We start from the raw sequence: 24,892 nt of genomic DNA, 5'->3' as shown, positions 1-24,892 counted from the left end.
TCACTTGGCCTCACTGGATGTCCAACAATGAGTTAATTCCGGACACGCACGCCAACTTGTTTTCCGGCATCACGCCACAACACACACACCTGACACGTACGGCCACGTGTTTCGCGAAATTGTCTCCCAAGATTTCGTTTATTTTGCTGCCAAATTATTTCTCACGGGCTGAAACTCATTCCCGTTAATTTGTCGCCAGTGCCTTCCGTGCCAGGCCGTTCCAGGCCGTGCCGCTGCGCAGTCGGCAAGATTGGAGCGCCTGGACGGTCCGACTCGTCAAGCGGACAGGACGTCTATAGCAGGCTTTAAATCCATTTCCTTTCCTTAATAATCACTTGACTTTGATTTTTCTCTCTTTTTGGCGCCATTTTCTTGCCGTCGGGCGCTAGTCGCGCAAAATGCCGTGGCAGTGGGAGATCTCGTTTCGCAGTCGTCACCGGCCCGTCTGACGGGGAGGCGGAGGGGGGCGGGGAGGGCCGGGCCGGGCCGGGCGGCTGGAAGGGGCCGAAGCTTCGCTGCTTCGCTAGCGCCACGCTTGATTTTTCCCGCCTCAGCGAGGAAACGTGGCTTGCAATTATTGCTCGGGGAAGAGCTCCGTAATTAAAGAAGGGTGTGGTTCCTGGACCCAGGGGGCCTCGAAGGCCTCGAGCAGCGCCTGGGCCGGGGCCTGGGGCTCAGGGGCACGGAGCCACGGACGGAAAAATGCTCTTGTTTTGATTCCGGGGGCGGAGACTTGACGTACGATTGGAGCCAAATTTGGCTCTCCAACCCGTCTCGCCCTCCCACGAGACGAGCGGCACAAGCGGCGCTCCAGAGGGATCGGGGACTTCCCCGACCGATAAAGGGTTGGTGCCGGTGAAGGACCTCAAGGCCTCAAGCGGCGAGCCGACCAGGCGGACCTCGAGGGGCCCTCGTGTCTTTGAGGGCGACATCGGCCGCGGCGAGGCGGCGAGGGTGCAGGCCTCCGAGAGCAGGGCCAGAACGACCGATATGTTCAGCAGATGATACATAAAACATTGAAACATTAGAAAAGTAAAAGACACTGAAATGTGTCATTCCGTTAATAACTCCACTCTGCCGTCGCACCTTTGAGTACCTTTCAGTGAACAGGCGCCGCCTTGGAGACGGCGATGCGCGTAGCGTGTGCCGCGGTCTGTGTCTTGGTACAGTAGACTCCGTGTTCCCTTGTTTCCCTGTCCGTCCGTTTGTCCGCCATCACGTGACCGGAACCCTTCCTTCCCTCCCACCTGCCGTCCGTCCGGCCGCACTGTGCCACTGGGCCATCCGGGAGAATTAAGGAGGTCCCGCGGCGCCCGGCCCAGCCCGCCGCGCTGGATATAATTGCTCATAAACAAACGAATACGACTGGAGTGGAGTGAGTCCGGCCGCCGCCGCGGCCCGCCGCTCTTTCAACCCATTTCTCTGCAACTCGCGCACCACGAACACCCGTGAGGAAGGCCGCGCACAGCTCCACCCCTTTGCACCCTGGGTAGTCGATGGGGGATTTCCGAAGACGGAATCCGGTGACAAAAGAGCAGTGGCCAGGGAGCCGGGTCCCTGCGGATCGTGCCGGGCCAGCTGATCACACGCTCCTCTGCATTCACGACGCGCGCGGCCTAGCGCGGCCACACACGGGGCGGGGGCGGGGGTCTGGAGGCGAGGGCCTTGAGGGCGGGGGCCTTGAAGGCGGCGGGGAGGAAACGCGAACGGCCAGGCCACGCGGCGCCACCGCCACGCCGCCACGCCGCCTCGCGTCTCCCACTTTCTTCTCCTTCAAGGGCATGTGTGTTGGGGCAGGTCCGCGAGGCAAGCAGCAAGCAAGTCGAACCGCGGCCGCCCCCACCCACCCGCCCCGCCCCTCCGGCGCCGCCCCCGCGCACCGCCGCCGTTCGCCGCCGGGGGTGCACCTCGAGACGGAGGGGGCTGGCCGCGCCTCAGGCCGCGGCCCACGCCCGGCGAAGCAGTGCGTGACCGTCTACGACTGGCCGGCGCGCGCGGTCACTCCCGCCCCGCTCCCGCCCCCTTCTCCCCGTCGTCGTCCTCGCCGTGCTCGTCGCGGTCGAGGTCCTCGTCATCATAATGGAGCGCGTGATTGGCTAGGCGTCGCCATCGCCACGTTAATTAAAAGGGGAGGGGGAGGGGGGGGTGGCGAAGAAATAGCGGGAAATTGAAAATGGAAAAAGGAGCGCCGGAAATAGGAGCTTCGACGGGACAGGAGCCGCTTGCTTCGCTTGCTTGGAGTGTTTCGAAGGAAGCCCCGCCGGCAGCGAGATTTGGCACGTTGTCGGGGACGGCAAATCGGTCTTTTGTTCGGGGAAAAGAATTGTGTGGCCAACGCTGGAGACGTGAGACGACTCTGTCCAAGTTGGTTCAGAGTAAACTAAAGTATCCTGTTCCAAATCCGTCAGTCCATGGTCCTGTATTTTTTTTCCATCCCCTTCGCGCCTTTGCCACTGTCGCAAATGCCAACATATGGGGGTGGTGCGGTCCACCTGGGACCGCCCCGCCCGTTCTTGCCTCGTGCGTGGCCGACGGTGTCAGACACGGACAGAAGGGTGCAAGGGCGGCGCCGCGCTCATCCTTGATCCTTGCCACTGGAAAACTGTGACGACTGGCGACCAAGCCGGACGACGTGCCATTAGGATGCACGGGCAGGGGGAGTGGCGGGGCGGCGGGGCCGTGGAGGCCGCTCGGGGTGGCGCTGGTGGCCGGGCCAGCTCCATGGCGGGCACAGCGGGCACAGCGGGCACGGCCAGGGTACGCGGCAGGGCTGCACGGCGGGGCGGGGCTGGGCCGGTGCCGGGGCTGGTGCGGGAACAAGATCGAAAAAGTGGGAAAAAATGGTGGAGAGAAAGAGGCGCCTCTCCTCTCTCCCTCATTATCCACCTCTCCGTCCGCGGGCCGCCCCCCCTCCCCCTCCGCCGGAGACCGGGGGACCTGCAGGGACCCTCCCCCTCCCCCAGCAGTGCGCTCATCCCATCAGCCCTCCCCGCTCCGCGCGCCTAACGGGCTAACCAAGCTCCGATATGCTAAATTTTTCGCATTTAAATCGCGCGCCGCGCCGCGCTCGCTCGCTCCCTCCCGCTCTCCCTCCTCCTCGTCCTCCCCTCTCCACGCCCGTATCTGCGGGCTAATGCAGTAGCCTGGCTAAGGCGCGTCCTTGTTCGCTGTGATAAACACGGCCAAGAAAGCTGGCCGAACCGTTTTCGTTCTTCGTTGGCAGTTTCGACGAAATTCGCTCGTCGCACTCTCCGCTGCACTGCAATGCCCACTGACGACTGCCTCTCCCGGCAAGACGGACGGACCATCGAAGAGTGAAGCAGACAGACGCCGTGCGACCGCGGGGCAGATACGCTCTTATCAGCCCCAAGTTCCCTGCTGACGAATTTGGAGAGGGGCGGCCCGCGAGCCCTTGCTGTACCGCGCCTTGCTCCCCCCACCCCGGCCCCGCACCCCGCGCCCCGCCACCCCCACACCCCAACCAGCGCCGCCGCCCCGCCACCCCGCCCCGCTGTCCCAACGCACGCTGCACTTTTTTCTAGCAAGGCGGCCAAGCAACTAATCGTTACTCTGGGAGCGTACCTCCCAATGAGGCCCCCGCCGCCCGCCCCGCCCCGCCCTTCACCTCCCGCCCCGCGCCGCCCTGCGCGGTCCGGACCCGCGACCGAACGGTTCGGTTTTGATCAGGGAATGGAGAAGAGCAATCATTCAAGGAATGGGTCCTCTTTGGGCACGGTGCACGCTCGCTGGAGAGCTAGCACACACAACAAGACGAGAAAACCTTTTACTTGAGGTCCCTTTCCCTGGACTCCGACTGCTCCTCTCTCTCTCCCTCTTCCTCTCTCTCCCTCTCCCTGCGCCGCTGGCACTGCTAATACAGACTGCAGTGGTTCTGCAGCCGGCCTGCCTGCAGCTTGCCCGCAGCGCGGCCCGGCGTCACGGGCTTGCCTACCTTCGCCTGCCGCAGTGGCCGACCGACCGCACCAAGACCACCACGGAGCGGAGGCCTGGCGTCCTGCACGGCTCCGGGCACTCCCGCGCGACTTCAACGAGTAGAGGTCGCAGAGGATACCCCGTACGGCTTCATTAGGACGGACATGGCGCGGACCGAGGACCGCGTCGAGAAGACAGCACAGAGGTGCCTCAGGGGGCGCGAGGCGGTGCCTGGCCCTGGCCCTGGCTTCCCTTTGCGAGCTGCGGCACAGCGGCAGCCCCGTGCCTAGTGCAGAACAAGTCCGCCGCCAACTTGTTAGCCTGGGCCGCTGATCACCAAAGTTCGAGAGCGCGGCGGCGACTGCGGTGGGGCGAGGTGTGCCGCCCTGGACGTCCTGGCCGTCCTGACGGTCCTGGCCATCCTAGAGTGGAGCGACCTGGCTCTGGCGGCAGCGCGGCAGCGCGCGCCGTTCAAGGAAAGGGCCAAAAGGGATGTTGTCAAAGGACTTCTCGGGAATGGCCTGTGGAGCACACGCGTTCCGGAGGACGGGAGGAACATGAGCCAAGGGCCACGGCCTCGACGCGGACGATTTCTCGAATTCACTTTAATTGCGTGGGCCAACGCGTTTTAGAAGGCGCGCCCTGCGCCCTGCGCCCTCGCCACAAGCTCCTCCAAAGCCCTGCCGCCCTGCCGCTCCCCACACGGCACCCCTCTAACCACACCCTGCCCTGCGCTGCCGCCGCGCCCCGCCCCGCCCCGCCCCGCCCCGTCGTTGCCACCCCTCCCCGCGCCTTCCGAATCGACGCAGGTCCGCACGTCAGCCTGTCTGGCCCGCCGGGTAAAAAGAGAAAGAAGGCGGCCGGGGAAAAAGTAAAAAGAGAGCGGGGCGGGGCGGGGCGGGGCGGGGCGGCGGCGGGGCCGCGTGGCCCCGCGGGGTGGCGCGGCCGGGCCAGGCGGGGCGCGGCGGGGCGCGGCGGGGTGGCGGGCGCGGTGGTGGGGGTGAAAAAAGAGCCCCGCTTGCGCGCCAATGTTTTCTAGACTGGGTGGCCTGTAAACATCGATCTTGGCTGGCGGGAAAAAAATCCAGTCTGGCAACATTGCTGAGTACGAGGGGGTGGGGGGTGAGAGAGAGCGGCGGTCGCAAGACGGAGAGGGGTGGCCGCGGCGCCGCGAGAGCGAGCGAGACCGCGGCCGGAGGGCGGGAGGCAGCGAAAGAGGGAGAAAAATGTGCGGTGGAGGGGAGGCCCGGCGCCCCGCACCGCGCCGCACCCCGCCGCACCACCGGGAAAAAAACGGAAAGAGTACGCAGCAGAGGGAAAGGGGCGGAATCGGCGTGGGAGAGGAAGAGAGAGAGAGAAACCGCCCCGAGTGCGAAAAAGATAAGGGCGGCTGGACGCGAAAGAGGGAGACCAGACGGCGGGGGCGGCGGGGGTGGCGGGTTGGAAGAAGGGAAAGAGTTGAAGAAGGACGGGGCTAGGCGTGCGGGGGCCAGGGCCCGGGGAGGCAGGGGAGGAAGAGAGAGAGAGAGAGAGAGAGAGAGAGGAGAGAGAGAGAGAGAGAGAGAGAGAGAGAGAGAGAGAGAGAGAGAGAGAGAGAGAGACGAAAAAATCCCAGCCTCAATTTTTGCCGTCATGCTGGGCGCGACGCCCGGCGCAACGCAGCGCGCGGCCGGCAGGTTTTTTCGCCTCTTTCGTCATCGCCGTCATCAACCCCGCCCCTCCCCCCCTCCCCCCCCCCAATGCTCCACCCCAGCCTGCGTGTCATTTTTTCGCCCCCCTCTTCATCTATTCCTGCAGGAATGAAAAATTATCCCCGGTGGCGCTGCGCTGCGCTGCAAGTCCAAGGAGGCCGCATCGACCACCCCGACAGCGCCGCCGCCGCGCACCAGGCCTTCATTACGGCGCCCAGGATTACTTCGGCCGATGCGACATCGTGGCCATCCCGGTCCTGGTCATGGTCCTGCCCGTCGTCATGTTTCACTCAAGGTTTCACTCGATCGTTTTGTGCAGCCGCGGTACATTCACACAGGTGTTTGGTAAGTAGGGCTCCCCGCCCCTTTCACAAGGCGGGGCCAAAACGTCGAAAAGGAAGACATAACGTCCCGGGGGTGGTGCGGGGGCGGTGTGGGGGCAGCGGTGGCGGCGGCCGCGTCTTGCCAGTGGCGGCCCGCGAGAAAGGGTTGCTCTGCGCGACGACGCTGCACTCCCGCGTCGTCCCCGCCCCGCGTGCTTCAAAATTGGTCAGCACGTCGAGTGTCTCGAGGGCGGGTTGCCTACGCCCCGCTACACAGGGGCACCGCCCGGGTGTCGTCGGCGACCGACAAATAGAAAGAAGGGCTGGAGCCGCTGGAGCCGTCGCCCCGTCCCCCACCAGTGTTTTGACAACGTCCAAGCTCGGGATCTCTGGCCGGGTGAGCGGGCAGAACGCACTGCGCCCCGCAGAAACGCGCGTGCATATGGATGAGTGAGTGCGTGACAGCACACGCACACACTCGCACACACACACCACACACACACGCACACTCACACTGGCGCGCTCTGGTGGTCGGCTGACGCACTATGGCAATGCGCGGGTCTGATTAAAAAGGCGGCAAAAAAGGGGGAAAATAAATAAAAATGTCGGGTACGTGAACGCTGAAGCATATCGATTCGTGAACACAGGCACACTCTCTCTCTCACACACACGCATGCACTCCGGGGCTGAAGTGCGCGCGGGCTGAGGAATGGGGTGCGGGCGGCGCGGGGGTTGGACACTGCGAGTGCGGTCATCGGGGGAGAGAAGAGGAGGGAGAGGAAAAGGGGGGGGATGAAAAAAGAAAAAAAACGGGGACTAGTGCGCATGGGTTAAATTCCCCCACCCCTGTGCCGCCAATCTCGCCGCAAGCGCCGAAAAAAGCGGGAAACGCGGGGAAGCGGGAAAAAGCGGGGAAAGCGGGGAAAGCGCGCGCCAGTCGTCGTCAGCGCTGCGGGGAAAAAATGCAAGCGGGCTATATGTGACGGCGCCGGGGCTGGCGCGGCGCGGCACTGCACGGCGTGGCGCGGCGTGGCGCGGGCTGATGGCGATTCTTTTGTCCTCTTTTCCACGCGTCCATTGTCTGTCACCTCGGTCTGCCCAGTCTGCTCGGTCCGCCCCTGCGGTCCGCCCCGCACCGGGCGCCTAGCCTGGTCGCCATGTCGGCACTGATTTCTGTTGGTTCTGTCGCGCCCCGTCGCCGAGCTCCCCCTCCCCCTCCCCTTCCCCTCCGTGATTGATATCCTTGATTCATCTAGGCGCGAGGCCGCCGTGGACGCTAGAGTGAGTGAACGCGAGGGTGGCGACCCGCGCGGGGAAACCTGCCAGTGTATTCCGCCGCTCGCACCGGCTCGCACCCTCACGGGCCGCAGAGGAGCATAGAGCAAGTCGCAGAGGGATGGGCGGCGGGTTTCCTGGTTCGACCGGACCGAAAAGAGCCACTGCAAGGCACGCCACTGCAAGGCACGTCACTGTGGCACGCCGGCCGAAGGGCCCAAGACCGAAGGCTGGCGATGGAGCTGGTCCTGGCCGCAATCGGGGGCCTCGGGGGCTCTACTGGCGGCCGAAAGAATCGCAGGGCGGAAGGGGGGGGGAGAGGGCATGGCCGGGGGCGGGTATTTTTAGCGAATTCGCAAGGCGCGTCGCACACACGCACACGCGCACACCTGTGTGTGCGTCTCTGAGCTGCAGCGGCCAGCTTTCGACGGGGAGGGGAGAAAAACAGCAACAGCCACGCAGAAAGACGCAAGTGCGAAACTGCCGAACCCGGCCGAACCCGGCCGAACCCGGCCGAACCCGGCACCAGGCCGACGCCGAGCGACTGGCTCAAGACGACGGCGGGGCGGAAAACAAGTTGATTCTCGCGAACCAAACCGGGCACTAAACCGTGCAGAGCAAATCGTCTCGGCTCGACACGGGCGCAAGAAAATGATGTACTACTCGAAGGCATCGCGATAAGCGTGTCGCCAAAGTGACGTTGAGACGGCGGCGAGGGTCTTCATGAGCGAGAGGCTGGGAGGGGCGGCCCGGTTAGGCTCGCTTAGTGAAGCCGCTAGCTGCGGGCTGCAAGGCGGTGCAAGCCACTGCAAGCTGCAGGCCGCGAGGCGTGACAGGCTGTCGGCTCGTCAGCTTATCGCACACGTCTGTGTCGGCGGCGCAATGCAATGCATCGAGCTTTTGGAATAATTATCCCTAATTGGACGGCGGTAGCTCGCTGTCTCTCTCGCTCCCTCGCCCTAGCGGGGCAGCCGGGCCTCCGTCTCGCTCTAGCAGCGGAGCCTTACTGCACGGTTCAGAAGGGACTGGCCGTTTAAACATCGCGAAACGGCGGCGATTTCCGCCTCAAGTTGAGTCGACACGTCGACGGCTCCCCGAAAATGAGTCCGTTTTGTTTCCCCATGCTGCAGGCAGCGCTGCGGCGGTCGCACACACTGTCACCGCCGCCGCGATCGCCATCTCGCCCCCGTCCGACGCTCCGACGCCGCCAAGCCTCGCAGGTTCATTAGCAATTAATGCCGCCGTGTGTGAGTGTGCGTGTGACAGTGCGTGTGGCAGTGTGACATTGAAGACTCGTGCGCGTCAAGGAGGCATCGCGCAAGGACGAAAGCGCTGGAAAAGGAGACGTCGGCGGACGGTGGCGTTTTCGAAGGGGTCGTCGGTGGTCGTCGGTGGTCGTCGGGGTGCGGCCGGTCTAGGGTGGTCCAGCGCGGCAAGCCATAAATCAAAACTCTAACTACCGCAGTGCTTTCTTTACCCCGCCGGCCCGCCCCGGCCCCGAGGCCCGAAAGATAAATTGAAAATGATCTCCGAGATCGTAAATTACTGCACCGTACATGTGAAGTCAAGCCATCAGCCCGCCACCGAACATCGAAGCATCGCGAAGCATCGCGCCAACAGCACCGCGGCCGCCAGTTCCGGCGTTCTGGCCCGCCTTGTGTTGTGTTTGCCATGTTGTTGTTGTGCGTGTTTTTTCAGCCACTTCTGGCCCCGCAACCCTCCGTGAGAATGCGCGCCCCGCCCGGACAGCTGCCCGCGCTGCCCGCGCTGGTGGTCAGCGAGATACCTGCGCGCAACATTGTTATTCCACGGTATCGGCGATTCGTTTCAGGATTCCCAGAAAGATGTGAAATAGAACGGTAAAATGGAAAATTCCGGCGCCGTGGATGCCGGGGCGATACACCTCGTGCCTCGTCGCCTGGTTGCGGGGGCGGCGCTGGGGGCGGGGGCGGCGTGACGCTGCCAACACAACACTGGCATCCGCGGCACTCGACTCGCAGGCAAATAACCCCTTAAGCGGCTTTGGGAGGTGGCGCGGCGGGCAGGAGTTTCCCTTCTTTTTCTTCTTCTTTTTTTACTTTTTTTTACTTTCGCTCTGCGATTTGCCATCCGCGGGGCAGCGGAGAGGGTGATACCTCTATGATCGATAATGAGGAAGAGCAGAGAGGAGAGGAGCGCGGCTAAAAAGAAAGGGGGAGGGGGGGGGGGATCTGTTCCAGTGGCGCCGCCGGCAAACCCCTCGAGATATAAAGTCACTTAAAATACAAGCCGCACCGCGCAGGAGAGCCGCCTCCCCGCCCCCGAGCCGCCCCCGAGCCGCCCCCCGCCCCTCGCAAACTTGGGGGCGGCGCCCGCACCTGAAGCCGGTGCAGCCCCGGGAAAAAAGTGTCATCTTGCCTCGCACCTCATCAGCCCCCCCCCCCTTTCCGCCCCCAATTCCCGCATACGCGTCGCATAACAAGCGCGGCGCAAATGAAGACCCTCCCGCCTTTCGTTCCGAATTTGGCGCCATTTCGCCGCGGGTCTGAATGCGCCGCCTTCTTTTCCTCGCCGATGAAATTAGGGTGTACTGCCGGTCAGTATTTCGTGCACCGTCGAGAGATGAGCCAGAGCAGGGGAATTTTCATTGGAACCCCAAACGGCCCAAACAAGCCTCTCTCTCGGCAACAAAAAATAAATAAAATAACGTCATCTGTAGGGGTTGTCATCCACCACCGCCGCCGCCACCCGCCCACGGCGGCAGAGCTCGACGCGACGCGGCCCCCGGACGAAAAGTCGACATCAAAAGGAAAGTCTTTATTGGCTCGACCGAGAGGACGCGAGAGCGATTTTGATTAGTTTCCGTCGCCACAGTGAAACTGAAGAATCCGTCCGCTGAGTCGGCAGTCGGCCCATTTTACTATTGTGCAGGTCTCGTTGCCCAGCCTGCTCTCCTTTTTTTCCTGTTTTTATTTTTTTCCTTGTGTTGGACGGAATGCGTTGACGTTCTTATCGGGAAAAGTCGCTAGCCTGTCCGTGGGCCATCGTGGCCGGCGAGAGATTGGAGCCTGGAAGCCCCTGCGGCGGCGGCGCGTAGGCAGCCACCGGGTGCCGCGTGTCGGCGGGTTGCCTACCGCCACCGCTGCAGGCGCTCGGGCAGGCACTCCTTTGAGGGGAGGGGGAGAGGGGGTGAAAAGTAATAATTGTCATAAAGTGATGGGGTCAGCCCCGTTAGGCCAGCGAGGCTGATGGCGAAGTGACTGATGCGTCTGTCTGCCAGGGCCAGGCAGGCGGTGCAGGCGGACTCTGCCTCCGGACGGGCTGAGGAGCCCGAGACCCGGGACCGGCGGCGGCTGATGAGGCATCGGCGATGCGTCAAGGGCCCGTCGCCGACCGCCGCGCCGCCAGGCCACGCCGCACCACGCCACGCCACGCCACGCCTCCGAGCGTCTTGCTCGCGCGGCCCTGGGCGGCCCCCAGCCGATGCATCCAGACGCATCCAGCTTATCGAGGAGAATCGCGGCGGTGCCGTCGCCCGCTCTGCTACTCAGCTACTTGTGCTGCCCAGAGGCCGCGCTTCATTTTCTCAGACACAGTCTATTCTACGCTGTATGCATGTCTTGTGACACTTCGACGACGGGGCTTGAGGCTCCAGCCTGGAGCGCGTCTTGCCCGTCAGTCGGCGTTCGCCCGCCAAGTTCGCGCCGTCCCTCCGGAAACGAGAAATGGGCACTTCTAAACATTCAGGGATTTCGTTTACCGTCGGCGCCACCCCGATCGTCACCAGGACAGGACCGGGCGCGGATGTGAACCTTGAACTTTGAACTCGTCGTTCGACACCCGGGCACAACTACCCCTCCGGTTTGCTCCGTGTGTCTTTGTCCCTCATGCTGCGATCTGCCTGCTCCATAGACGTCCGGACTCCTGACACGCGCGTGGACTTTACCGTGGCGTGGCGTCGCCCGCCAGCAACAGTGGCCGGCCGGCGTTCCGTTCGTCTCCCTTGACCCGCAGCTCCCTGCCGCGGCCCTCCGCGCCGTGCGCGCCGCCGCCAGCAGTCCGAACCGGGACAAGTTCTCTCTATCTTTGCACCCGCCGAGGGAAGGGCCCGTGAGCGCGAGAGAGACAGCGCCACGAGAGTGTTCGGAATGGTCCGTCTGACCCCGCGGGGCTTGGGCCGTGATAAGCGTGCGCTCCTCGACGAGCCCCGCAAGTGCAGTGCCCTGGCAGTGCCCTGGCAGTGCCCTGCGCCGAGCTGCAGCAGTGTAGCACGCCGTGCCGCGCCACATCGGGGTTTTATCGCCTCATGCTCAGAGTCCAATAAATCTGCTGCTGAGACGCTCCGAAAAGGCGAGGCGGCACGGCACGGCGCGGCGCGACGCTCGCTCACACACACGGCCACGCACACACACATGCGAGGTGCGCCAGAAGAGGCCCAACAGGTAGCCAGCCAGCTTGGCAGGGTCCGGGTCCAAAGCAGATGCATCCTGCGGTGCGTCGCGAGCACGAAGACACGCCGACACGCACGCACACACACGCCAGGCTCGGACTGGCCAGGGCAGACAGGCAGGAAAATCTGCCGGGGCCTTCGGGTTTGGGACCAGTAACGTCACAAAGTTGGTTAAAAAGTGGTCGAATGTCGGAAATTTGCTGATTTTGCTAACTTTGGGCGACCACTGTGTGTCCAATCTAGTTGCCGTAAAAGGCCTCCCTCGACGCCCTAGTATTCTTAAGACCCTACTCTTTCATGCCCTGTATCGGGAAGACGATGACCACAACGATTTCGCCTTTGACCGCAACGATTTTGGGACCAAAGTTGGTCAAAAAGTGGTCGAATGTCGGAAATTTGCTGATTTTGCTAACTTTGGGCAGCCACTGTGTCCAATCTAGTTGCCGTAAAAAGCCTCCCTCGACGCCCTAGTATTCTTAAGACCCCACTCTTCCATGCCCTGTATCGGGAAGACGTTGACCACAACGATTTCGCCTTTGACCGCAACGATTTTGGGACCAAAGTTGGTCAAAAAGTGGTCGAATGTCGGAAATTTGCTGATTTTGCTAACTTTGGGCAGCCACTGTGTCCAATCTAGTTGCCGTAAAAGGCCTCCCTCGACGCCCTAGTATTCTTAAGACCCTACTCTTTCATGCCCTGTATCGGGAAGACGTTGACCACAACGATTTCGCCTTTGACCGCAACGATTTTGGGACCAAAGTTGGTTTCCCATTATAATTTATCGTGTTAAAAGTGGAGCGAAGTATTAAGGCTGTCCGACGAACAGAGGCACGACAGAGGCATCGCGCCTCGTTGGTTCCAGCTCCTAGAGCGAACATGCATTATTGCATCCCAGCCGGGCTCCGGGCAAAACGGTTTTTTCCACCTTTTGTCCGGTCTTTTTGCCGTTTTTGGCGATTCTGCGCGGAGTAAAAAATAAAAATAAAAGCTGCACGAGCGCGCCAATAATGGGCGGACGCGCGTTTCATGCCGGAGCGGACAATGGCGGATGAACGTGAAAAAAATAAAAATAGAACAGGAATAAAGTAAAAAATAGTAGAAAAAAATAGACCAGCCGATGGGTCAGCGGGACGGACGCGAAAAACGGCGCGGCAAAAGACAGAAAAAGAGTTTACTGCGGGTACTGCATAATATGCATTGCTACACACACGTGTGTTGCATAGGGACTGGCGCTCCGTCCCGAAAACCAATAACGCCACGGGGTGTCCATGGGGCTGCCTGCCTGCCTGCCTGCCCAGGACTCACCAAAGGAAAGCCGGATTGGTGATTAAATGAAAATAAAAACATCCCCCGCGGATCCGGCAGCGTTTGAACCCACGACCCGCTACTATCGGTTGGGTCGGCGGACAATTGGCACGCCCTGGTACACTGCGCGGTGAGCATCTGTATTTTTTTTTCGTCTGGGTAACTGGGTGCAGCATGCAGTCGCTGCACTGCACTCCAAATGCAAGGTTCCTTTTCTTCGTCGTCTCGCGGCCAATTGCTTTCGCTGCAGCCGGTCGGCGGCAGCGCTGGGGCATGGCGCGGCCGTCTCGAGCGTCTCGGGTCCGAGTGTCCGAGTGGCCGATGATTCAATGTGAGCCTCAAAGTGCCAGCAAAATAAAAAGAGGCTTGCGGGCCGCGGGGCGCAGGGGCGCGGGGGCGGCGGGGGCGGCGGGGGCCCTCCGGACGGACCGGCCGGCCCGCGCGGCACGCGCTGCGAGCCGCGATAGGGATGCTGTGACACTTTATTACCTTATCTTGTTCCTTTCTTTTTATCGTCATTTTATTTGGTGTGTTACACGGGAAAATAAGAACAACGTCATTACGAGGATGCGAGTAATAACACCCCGGGCTGTCTGTGTGTGTTCTCTGTGTGTATGCACATGTGTGTGTGTATTTATATGTGGAATGGGGAATTTATGGAGTGGTAATGGGAGCTGGCCCGGTTCCCTCACGCTGACGTCGGACTGGGTGGACACCGGCACAGGTGGCGCTGAGGCGCCGTGGTGTCGGAGACCGTCGGAGACCGTCGGAGACACGTCACCTCATTGCGAAATTCACGTGAGGAGTACACTGGTGCTGGTCTCCGCTTGGTCCGCAGGGCTGCCACCCCGGCCACGCCAAGCCGTTTAGCGGCGGCCCCGGGCTGCTTCGCTGCTAGCGGCTTATCGGCGCGCATCGGCCGCTCCAAACGTGTTGGCACCCCTGTGGCCCGTCGGTGGCCTGGCGGTGGCCTGGCTGCCTATCTCGCCACGCCTCCGCCGCGTGCTCCTGGCCGCGCCGTCCCGCCCCGGACCGCCCCGGACCCTACTCGGCTACTCGGCCCAAGCGTCGAGCTCTCCGATCGGAGCCGATCCAAGTCAGCCGTGGTGCCGTGATCGCCAAGGCCCCTAGCAACGAGCACGCGTAGCAGGGCGGAGCAGGGCGGAGCGACGCCTCCGTGCGGCTGCCGCTCGCTGCAGCAGCCTCGCCGGCAGCACGTCGAGGAGCTCATGCTTCCATTAGGCGGCGTGAGTTGTTGTTCCCGCGGCCTTCTCCACACCTTAGGGCCGAGTCGGACGTGGAGTGCTAGTGTGGCTAGGGTTGCCGCTTGTCTCCCCGGCGCGGTAGGCAACCCATTCCGCGGGGGCGGCGGGGCGAGGCGTTGAGGTCGCCGCCCCGCAGTGCCGCAGTGCCAGGCCGTGGCCGGGGTCATGCTTTCTAGGGGACAAAGACGAAGCCGAAAAGCCCCCGGTGATGTAACCGCGTAGGGTAACAGCGCGCCGCCAGCAGCCAGGAGGAATGCCGGGCCAACGCCGGGCAAAGCCGGCGAGTCTGCCAGCGTGCCAGCCTGCCAGCCTGTCGGATCGGGGAGGTTGGCGCCACTGCAGGCGATTGGCAGGCAGGCTGGCCCTGCAATCCCCATAGGAGCAGGTCTGCCAACCGACCGGACACTCCGGCTCGGCCAACCAGTGCGGCGGGGCACCGCGGCCACCACCGCCTTGGGCAGCTTCGCGTGCTTCGCGCGGTCCTTGTCGGGCGCGCGGAGCGGCGCGCGAGAGCGACGAGGATGCAGCATTTCGCACACGGCGAGCCGGGCCGGCCGGACCCCGCCGGACCCCGCCGGACCCCGGACCGGGCGGAGAGGTTAGGTGCGACCGGCGGCGGCGACGTCCTTGAGCAGTCGCCGGACTAGTCCGGGGAGTCCGGAGTCCGGGCAGGTTGCCCGATTCGCCGCCAGCCTCCAGCCCGCTCCAGCCCGCTCCAGCCCGCTCCAGCCTCCCAGTTCGCGAATCGCGTGCGTGCGATTGGTGTTATAATAATCCCAGCACCGTTTGGCTTTGGGCAGCTCCTTTTTTCGCCCGGCTGGCCCTGACATTTGTCCGCGTATCGAGGCCTCATTTGCGTACGGCAGCGAGCGGGCCAGGCCATGGGCCAGGCGGGCCGAGCGGCTGGGATGGCACGGCACGGCACGGGCCAGCGCGTTTGTGTGTTTCCCATGGCCGTGGAAATTGCATTTCCCTTGCAGGCTGTCCTGTCCCTGACCCTGCCGCGCCCTGCCGCGCCCCGCCATGTCGGCCCGATGCCTCCCCGGCTACACGTGCAGCGAGGCAGCGAGGAGAGAGAGGTCAAGCGGCTATCGCTGCCGAATCCACCCAGAGCGCGGCCGTGGCGGCCTCAATGATGTGTCGCCCATGCGGCCAATGTGCTGGAGACTGGCTGGTGCCCTCACTGGTGCCGCGGACGCTGTCTGGCGAGGCGAGCCCTTTCGGGGCGCCCTTCGGCCGGAGCCCGACTGGCTGCGCGCTTCGCGCTGCACGGCCTGGAGGCCTGGAGCTGGAGGAGCGAAGAGACGCTGCCGAGCGTCGTTGCACGCCGTCGCCGGCAGAGGGCCCAAGTGGAGGGGGTGTCCTTGAGGGCCTGTGGCGGCCTGTGGCTGCAGGGCTGCGCAGGGCGGCGGAAGGTACCCGAGGTACCCTACGTACCCAACGTACCCGAGGTACCCGTACCCCTTCCAGCGGCTGCGATTACAGGCCATCTCGCTGCGGACAGGTACCCTGTACGCCGCAGGTACCGGGTACGGGTACAGGGTGTGCCGTAAGCAGCAGCAGCAGCAAGCAGCGCGCCGGCGTCGGTTGGGCTGCCTACCCACGCTGGCGAGGCGCCCAGCCCGCCTCCAGGATAGCACTGTGGCTGTCGCTCCTTCTGTTTTTGCTCCTGTTTTCCTCCATTTCCTCGGCGCCGCGACGCGCCGCGACGCGCCGCGACGCTCGCTTTCTTCCGTCTCCTCTTGTTTGGATCGTCACGCTCCGCGGGGCCAGCAGGCCACTAGTGCCAGCGAGCATCGCGTCACGTCCGCGTCACGTCTGGGTCACGTCCGCGTCACCTCTGGTCACGTCTACGTCGCGTCCGCGCGGCTCCAGTGACAGTGTGACAAGGCCCCGTGTGTCACGCTGTCACGATGTCGCGCTGTGGCGCTCGCGAGCGCATCGAGGCGCTTTGGCGCATTGGCGCATTCGTGCATCGGAAAACGGCCGCTTCGCTTCGCTTCGGCCGAATAAGCAGAGCGTGTCTCGTGTTTGCCCTTTTGTTGTCTGGCTGGCGTCCCTGCCGGCCGATCTGCCGGCCCAGCGGCCCACAGCCAGCCCTCCGCCACCAGACGGCCCACAGACGGCCCACAGACGGCCCACAGACGGCCCCCGCGGTCTTCTGTCTTCTTGCACAGCTTGCGCTGGCGGGCCGGCGGGCCGGCGGCACTCGGCACTGCAAGGCGCAAGCGAAGGCACGGCGAGGGCACAACAACACAGCAGCGCGAGCAACGCCTCGGTGCCGGTCTCGGTCTCCTCGGTCTCCTCGGTCCAGCGGCAGCGCTGCAGCATGGTTGCAGCCTGCAGGCCACTGCCCCCGCCCCAACCGCCCGCCCTGCCACCCCGCCCCTTGCCCTCGCGCCGACGTCTCGGCCCCGCGCCCCTCCGCTCCCCGCCTTGGGCCCCCCGGCCCCCTGCAGGCTAAGGCAAGGCGGGCCTGGACTGCCTGGCTGGACTGCCTGCCTGGACTGCCTGGACCCCGCGTGCCGAGGCGGCGTGTCCGAGGCCCAAGGTCGCACCCGTACCCGTTCGTACACCGTCTCCTTCCTGCCCCTCCCTTCCCTCGCACGCCGCCAGACCCGCCGTGAGCCCCGCCGAGGGCCCCGCCTGCAGCACGGAGTGCAGGGAGTGCAGGCTGCACCGCCCTGGCCGGCCTGGCCCCTCTCCGCCTGCAGTGCACTGCCATGGTTGCGGCGGCTGCAGGCTGCTCTGCCTTGGACACGACGCGCCAGCCTTGGCTGCTTCGGCTGGAGTCGAGGGCCCCACACAGCCAAGGCCTTCGGAATAATGTCCACCTGCGCTCAAAATTTTTGGAGCCAGTGGCCGACGGTTCCGTGTTCCGGCCACGGCCCCGGAGAGCGACACGCGCGTTGCGCTGCATCCTGATGTGCATCCCGATGTGCGTCCCGATGTGCGTCCCGATGTGCATCCCGATGTGCGTCCCGATGTGCGTCCCGATGTGCATCCCGATGTGCGTCCCGATGTGCGTCCCGATGTGCATCCCGATGGGCATCCCGACGTGCAGCCTGGACTCGCAGAGGGCCGCCAATTGCTCGCAATTGCACCGCGTCGCTACACTGCAGCGCTAGAGGCCCACAGCGCGGCGGCCATCGCAGTGTTTAATTGCAGCTCTCTGGGGCCGTCCGGGGTCCGGGCCATGCAGAGTCTTTTTTTACGGCCCCAGCCACTGGACGACCGGGCCGGGCCCGGCCTGCCTGCACCGGGGTGGACCAATATTGAGCAATATGAGTGGAACGAAATCCCATTCCCCCGAGGCGGCACAGCACAGCAGCCAGCGCGAAGGGGAGGGGGGGGGGAGAGGCTGGTGCATCGGGGAGGTGCAGGGCGCGGCCGCGTCGTTAGGCCCGGCGGCGTGGCTCCGCGGCTCCGTGTCACTGCGTCCATTTCACGTATCGGCAGCCTGGCAGCCCCGCAGCGGCTGCCTGCATTATGACATGACGCCCCGCAGCCACCAAAACGAAAACAACCACCGCCAGTGTGGTTTCAAAACGAAGGAATTTTCGGCGGAAACGAGAAGGGGGAGGCGGAGAAAGGGGATGATAAGGACAAACAAAGAGTCACAGAAGGGGTGCGAAGGGGGTGTTCCGGAACCGATCCCGGACCACTCGGTCTCACTTGGTGACTTGAAGCAAGGCACAGTAATCAAAATATCATCATGCGCGTTTGGCTCATTCAGAGGTAAAGACCCCATCTTCAGGTGTGACGGGTAATCTGAAATTGCACTCCTGTCTACGTACGCGGCCCAAATTGACCTCCCTGCTCCGAGCTGCCATGCTGCCAGACGCATGCAGTGCCGCAGCCACACGCATCTCCAAAGTGTTGCACGCGAGGCGACGCGGGGGCACGCAACGCAATCCCGGCTGGGTCTCGAGACGGTCAGGGTCTACTCACGCACCTCGGGGAAGGGAAGGAACGAGGGAAGGAACGGGAAGGAACGAGGGAGAAAGAGAGAGAGAGAGAGAGAGAGAGAGAGAGAGAGAGAGAGAGAGAGAGAGGGAGAGAAGGACGAGGAAAGAGATAGTGCGAGGGGTGGGTCCGAGGGCGGTTCGACTGACTACTACTGTACCGGTGGCCGTGAGCAAATCGGTCGCACCAAGAAAAATTATGGGTGTAAATCGGAACTGTACCGGATGATTTCTTCTCGTCGTTGCCAGAATGCATTACGACGGCAGCCCCTCGCAGACGGGGTGGCGATGATGGAGGGAGGGGGGCGTCGCCGTGTCTCGAAGCGCGTCTCGAAGCGCGACATCGAGTGTCGAGTGCAGACACGCGCGTCGCTGCGCGTAGCTGGGCGTCGCGACGCCGCGCCGAGCCATTCCCGCTCCCGCTGCAGCCAAAATAGCCTTCCTTCGCTGCGCCGAACTACAAGCCGCCTGTGACTTTTTCAGCCCGCAACTCGGGTTCTGCCCATTTACACGAGCCTACAGCTACGCGAAACTAAGAACCTTTTCCTGAGAAAATTGAACAGCGGAAATTCGAAAGGACAGTTAGGAATTGATCGTCTTGCTGTGTAGGACCACGCGCACGCACGCAGGCTGGCTGGCCAGTGAGTCGGTCCGGCGGTCGGGGGGAGCCCCGCCCAGCCGCCGGGGAGGTAGGCAGCCAAGCCGGCTCGAGGGCTTCCTTTTGGAGACCCAAAACCGCTACTGAGACTTTGGTGCGCGCGTTTTTCACGTAGATCATTACTTGGCCGAACTCGATACGCTGACACGATGATAGCCCATGGTGAGGAGGGAGGAGGGGTGGGGGAGTGAGGGGAGAGGGTCCTCCCTGCTCCTTGTTCGCGGTGCCATCCACCCACCACCGCCAACCGAGATACCGAACGAGAGAGAGATGAGCCGAAGGAGAGATACCGCCCGTGCATTAAAAATCCATTAGATGTGGTGCCGGGTAGCAGGAGCGCCAACAACAGCGTTGCCAACTCTGGAGAGTAAAAAAGAACAACAACGAAAACAACAACCACAAGGCCGAAATGAGGGTACATGCGAGGAGACTGGGGCGTGCATGTTGCTGAGAAAGAACCCTTCGCCACATGCACGCCACTGCAGCTGCTTGCTGCTTTGCGGTGACAGATCCCCCGCCCCCTTTCGCATTGTGCGTATTTTATGCTAAATCACTTTGGGACTTCGACTTGACTGGGCCTGTTTCTTGGGCAAGGATCCCTTCTCGGGCTCTTGGACGGGGAGCGCCCGGAAGGCCGGCCACACGTCCGGCGCGGCTGTTCTGCGATGCAGCCCTCAAGCCGGCGCTAAACGAGACACTCATTTTACGTTAGGGTTACGTTTTAGGGTGGGTGTGTAGCTGGACTAACCATTCAACGGTCCAATGGCGTCTTCGTGCCTCTCTCAAATTCCGTTCGTACTGGAGAAAAGGCGTCATCAGTCAGGACCACAGAAATAGACATGGCTACTATGTGTAGTGAGGAAAAGATTCCGGGTACGTATTGCCAAAAAATGTGGAACGCTTCACGATTTTGCGTGTCATCCTTGCGCAGGGGCCATGCTAATCTTCTCTGTATCGTTCCAATTTTAGTATATGTACCGCCGAAGCGAGTACGAGGACAGCCGTGGCGACTAGGCAATATATACCTCCAGTCTGCACTATGATAACGTTAGCGGATAAGCTCGAGGTTTGCTCCAGTGCGGTCGTTTCAGGGAGTGGTTGTGCCGCAAATGTTTGGTATCAATCGATTGCAAAACGCTCATTCTCTCGTTTGATTGCCAACGCGTTCGTTAATAATCTATTTACAATTAACTGTATCGTGTTAAAGTTTGACGTCTCGCGCAATGAAGCTTCCTCCGCGCCATCTGGTGGCGAGTCGGTGAAGCTTGAGCGTAGCGCGCACATTGGGTGATGCGTACAAACCATTCTGCTGATCAGAACGGGCTTTGGAGCAACACGGAGTGTCGTTTAATTAGAATTGCGAGTTTTAAAATGGCTTTGGGTTTAAAACTTAAATCTCCCTCGTACGTGCTCGTCAAATGGGACTCTTCCTTGACGCACCGCTTGGAATGCGCGCCTTCATTTGTCAGACATATTGCCAACCCAAGGCAACAAATGCCTTTCTGGATATTCGTCTCCCCAGGAATAACAACTTCTTATTATCCCCCAAAAAAATATTTCAATTGAAACGTTTGCGTTAATTGCTATTTCGGTTCACTTACGGGCCTCTGCACGGTTCCTTTTTGCTGCATGTTGTCGTGTCGTTTTGTCGGTCTGCAAGAAAAGAAGGAAAGTAGGAGGAAGGTGAGTGAAGGGGGCAAAGGGCAACGAACCCAGACGACGCCATCCCATCCCTAGCCGAGGAGGCGAAAGCGTTCTGCGCCGTTCTGACGGGGTGTCAATCCTTTACTTCCAAGAGGTCGCATTCAATCCGCTCGAAAGGCTCCACCCTTTCAAAATGAGCTCTTCCGTTTGTTACCGCTGCAACGAGATGGGGCACTTCGCCCGGGAATGCCCCCAGAACGGAGGAGGAGGTATGTTTTCACGTTAAGGCACAGCCGCCATATCGTGTTAAGTTAGTCATAACATTCCTGCTCTCCTTTAAGCCCTTAAGGCCAAATCAAACATCCTCTTACGTCTAGAACACTTTTAAATGTGTAGGTTTTGAGCTCTTTGAGTATGAATCCTTTAATTTTTCATTTAACTACCATGTTTGCTTTTGCCAGCCTCTGTTATTCTTCCACAACAAAGAGGACTAAAGAGTTATGATGACATATGTAAAAACGTATGTTTCAGTGAATGCTGTACTTCAATTTTTTTACAAGCTTATTACTTTCTGATAGTAAATGTTTACCTTCTTTCGGTGCAACCGATGACGCGGCCAATGCATATTCTGACCTCCTATTCCATATATTTTGTACTGCATACAAGGTGTCATTGAAGCATCACTCCATTTTTGAAAAATGCGTTCATTTATGAAAGACTCTTGAAACACTGAAAGAACAATAGGACTGAACGCCTTGATAAACTCCAAATGAATTCCACATGCGATACTTCCTCACTGAGTGTCATAATTTATGGCCCAACCTTGGTCATAAGGCTAAAAACAGAGTTGATCTTGGGGAAAGCGTAATGGATACGGTGTCAGTACATTCTTGTATTTTATGTTATGGCTTGTTGCCTGGTGGTGATTAACTTGTGATACTTTTAGGGTGGTTTATGTTTTAATTGTATGCCTTGCACTTTATAACCTTGTGTGTCTTTGACATGAATATCATGCTTTATTTCCTTTATATAAAGGCCAAAGGCACCTACGCTTCCTGTTTGATGCATGATCAAAATTATCCTGCCTTCTGATGAAAAACCTGGATAGAAACTTGGTTCACTTGCATGAGTGTACTCATTTGCTTCTGTATATGCTGTCTTACCTATGCTATTGCTTCAGATAAATTGCATTGTACAACCTCGTGCCAGTCTGCATGTCTCTCAAATGAAAAATTATAAATAACAATGATAGGAACCATTAATTTCTTCCTGGTAGCATTACTTTATAATTTAGAAGATTGGCTTATAGCTTCAATTCTTAAGTTGTTCATGTTGCATGGTTAATATTTTTAAGAGCCCCTGATTTTGTAGGTAATTTACTTTTTTTTGTACAATATCTTTTGCATATATTTTGATTTTATTTTTTGCTACACTTATTATTTATATGTTGACAAACCATTTAAAAATTCTATCTAGTTTTAATTATTGTTCAAAATAAAAATCTATGGCAATCAGAATCTTATTGTTGGAGGCTAGTTGAGAGCACATGTATCTTGTTGCCAGTATTTGTGTAGATGGGAGGTGATCAAAACTTTCTTGTTTTGTTTTTGAGCTCCTCTGAATCATTTCTGTTCAGTGGTCAATGCTGCAGATTTATTCCTTTATAACTGTAGTACTGAATGGAATATAACTAGCAGATTTGTACCACTTACGGTGATGGGCAAGGCTGGTGCGTGTTAACTTTAATGCTGTCTGTCCCTTTACGGAGCTGAGTTGGATTCAAGCTTTCTTTTGGGCAACGAAGTCACTGGAATTGTTATCAATGGAACCAAGAGTCATAAGTGCAAACACTGGATTTTGTTTGAGTGTTTATGGTTTGGTTCTATGGTTCTAAGATTCAATTCGTGAATTCTGCTGATTGCAAATGAACATGAATCTGTCTTGTTGAAGTTTGAGGTGGCATGTTTGGGTTTTGGAGTTACAGTAATTTATCTTCAAGATTTAAAAGAAAATTTTGATTCATATTCAGGAAGTTTTGTCTATTGTAGCGGGAATAATGGCGTTCATTCTTGTCTTGGCTTGGTCTCTTTCTTTTGATATCAGTGCATTTAAGTTATGATGTACATTACAAATCTTTGTTTTCAAGCTGAATAATTCATACCATAAATCATAATTCTTTTTATAAATGCACCTGGATTTTTTAGAGAACAAACAAGATACACGTTTCATCAGTGAATTTTTTTTTTCAAGTCATAACCTAACTGCAACTGTCAAAGGCAACTCTGGGCGTAGCTCAAGAAATGGCAAAAGTTGGAGGAGAAAATGTGTGGTTTGTGGAACGAAGGCACTCTGTTGATAGTGATGCGTGTGGTGTTAGATGTGCGTCAGTGGAGCACTGGAGGATTGAATACATTGGAGTCTGAAGTCGAGTCCTAACTGAAAGGGTATGATATGAGAACTCTGATTGCATAAAGATATGGAGGATGGTGTGGAAAGGATTTTACTTGAGGTGTGGCTTGGCAACGGATCGTGAAGTACAATATTTTGCTAAAGTTAAAGATGGCTTTCAACAGGACTCACAAATTTAACCAAAATGTCCTTAGCATTTGATTCTTAAACAAAATATAATTGAAAAATAAAGAGGTTGTGGTGAGTTTTATGTGCCTTCTGAATTATTTTTGCACAATAATTTTAGTGGCAATGCACTTTTTCCAGGATTCATAAAGAACAAATTAATTTCAAAAAGATTCATTTCAGTTTCTGGAAAAAAAGACCAACAAAATTTTCTTAATCTAGGTTATGCATTTCAAATATGCTAACCAAGTTACAAAATTGATTCAAAGTGTGAAATTTTTAAATCATGTTTACTCAATACTCTCTGCATGCTTTCAATTACGTTTTCATTATCTCTTAATTTTTAATTTTTGCTGGAGTGCTCCTACTTACACCCCAAGACTAGGGGCTTCCAATTTGTTTCATTTTTTTGACAATTACTTAAGCCTTTCATAATTTTAAATTTTGGACAGATGAAAAGTCACAAAAACTATTTTTCTTGATTGATTCATCCTTGTTTTTTTGTGTCAATCTTACTGAATTTTAAGTGGTTGACATAATTAATTTTGCATTTTCTTTTCCTCTAAATATATGAGTACATTTTAAATTTCATGTTGCATGCCTCACATCTGTCCACAAGATAACAGAGGCCTGCTTTTAGAGACGTAGTGGAAGTTACCTTGAATTGTGGAGCAGTGGTGTGCCTCCCAGGACTTTTGTTGTGAAATAATGAATGTGAAATTGACAGTGTCGTGTGATCTGTGTGGTACCTAGGTGGAGGAGGAGGTGGATATAGAGGAGGCTATGGAGGAAGTAGAAGCTTTGGCAGAGGTGGCTCTCGCGATGATGATGGCTATGGGCGAGGCCGCGAGAAGTGCTACAAGTGCAACCGATTCGGGCACTTTGCGCGAGAGTGCAAGGAGGAGCAAGATCGTTGCTACAGATGCAACGGTGTTGGTCACATCTCTCGTGATTGCGCCCAGAGTCCGAATGATCCATCTTGCTACAACTGCAATCGCACTGGGCACATTGCCCGCGACTGCCCCGAGGGCTCGATGAAGAAGTGCTTCTCGTGTGGAAAAACTGGCCACATCAGCCGTGACTGCACTGGAAGTGACGACCGTGATCGCCGTTGAAGACAACCCTTAGGGCAATACACGTTGTATGTTTCAACTTAATGTCCTTATACTCTATTAGCATCTGCATCATCTAATGTTTTTTATGTAGACGCTGTGTCAATTTTTTTGTGGTGTTATTTGACGGGAAGGAGTGTTATTGGCGGGCGAGTTGGATAAGCTGTTGGAAGAACTATGCATTTATTTTTTCACATTTCTTATAAGTTATGTTATATTTGGGAGACATAAGGGCTTAAATAGCTGAGTGGCGGCTTGTTAGATTTGTTTCGTTTTTAAAACTTCATTGTGATAGTGCTGAGAGTGAGAAGGGGAAAATAAAGGTTTTTCTGACTGCATAGGATTGCAGCATCTTCCCAGTGTAATGCTGAAAGACGAAGGTCAACATGCAATAGACTGATTAACCAAATTGCTGTTTCTGCTCCTTGTCACTGTGACTCCTTCCAACTGTTTTGGAGTGGCCAGATTATTTCTTTTATAATTTTTCTAGCTTCAAATTTTGTAAATTTTATCTTCTTTTTTTTAATGAATGAAAATAAAATTTTTGAACTGTTATTACCATACATCTTGTTGGACAAGAATGTTTGGCTTTGTCTGTGCGGGTATGGGTGCGATGATGGAACTTTATTAAAGCTTTATTTAAAAGGCTGATATTAAAAGCCTCTGTAGATGAGGAATAAAGATGATGAAAACATTAAATTTTTGTTGGCTCTTGAAC

The 24,892-nt window shown here is 58.2% G+C and overlaps 1 protein-coding gene and 1 non-coding gene across 2 annotated transcripts; one reads left to right on the top strand and one right to left on the bottom strand.

Annotated features, from left to right (window-relative positions):
* Positions 1–19,730: 19,730 nt before the first annotated feature.
* Positions 19,731–19,837, bottom strand: LOC117645274. The gene has a single exon (XR_004587720.1). It is a non-coding gene; the product is annotated as a U6 spliceosomal RNA (small nuclear RNA).
* Positions 19,838–20,545: 708 nt separating this feature from the next.
* LOC117642621 (CCHC-type zinc finger protein CG3800-like) lies at positions 20,546–24,873 on the top strand. The gene is made up of 2 exons (XM_034380972.1): positions 20,546–20,757; positions 23,816–24,873. The coding sequence occupies exons 1-2, from the start codon at positions 20,682–20,684 to the stop codon at positions 24,175–24,177; spliced, it is 438 nt and encodes a 145-aa protein (XP_034236863.1). The 5' UTR covers positions 20,546–20,681; the 3' UTR covers positions 24,178–24,873.
* The last annotated feature ends 19 nt before the right edge of the window (positions 24,874–24,892 follow it).

The sequence above is a fragment of the Thrips palmi genome, unplaced genomic scaffold (assembly GCF_012932325.1).
Source record: "Thrips palmi isolate BJ-2018 unplaced genomic scaffold, TpBJ-2018v1 HiC_scaffold_1, whole genome shotgun sequence".
In the NCBI taxonomy this organism is placed as follows: Eukaryota; Metazoa; Arthropoda; class Insecta; order Thysanoptera; family Thripidae; genus Thrips; species Thrips palmi.
Note: the sequence above shows the minus strand (reverse complement) of the source record. Positions and strands in the feature narration are given on the sequence as shown.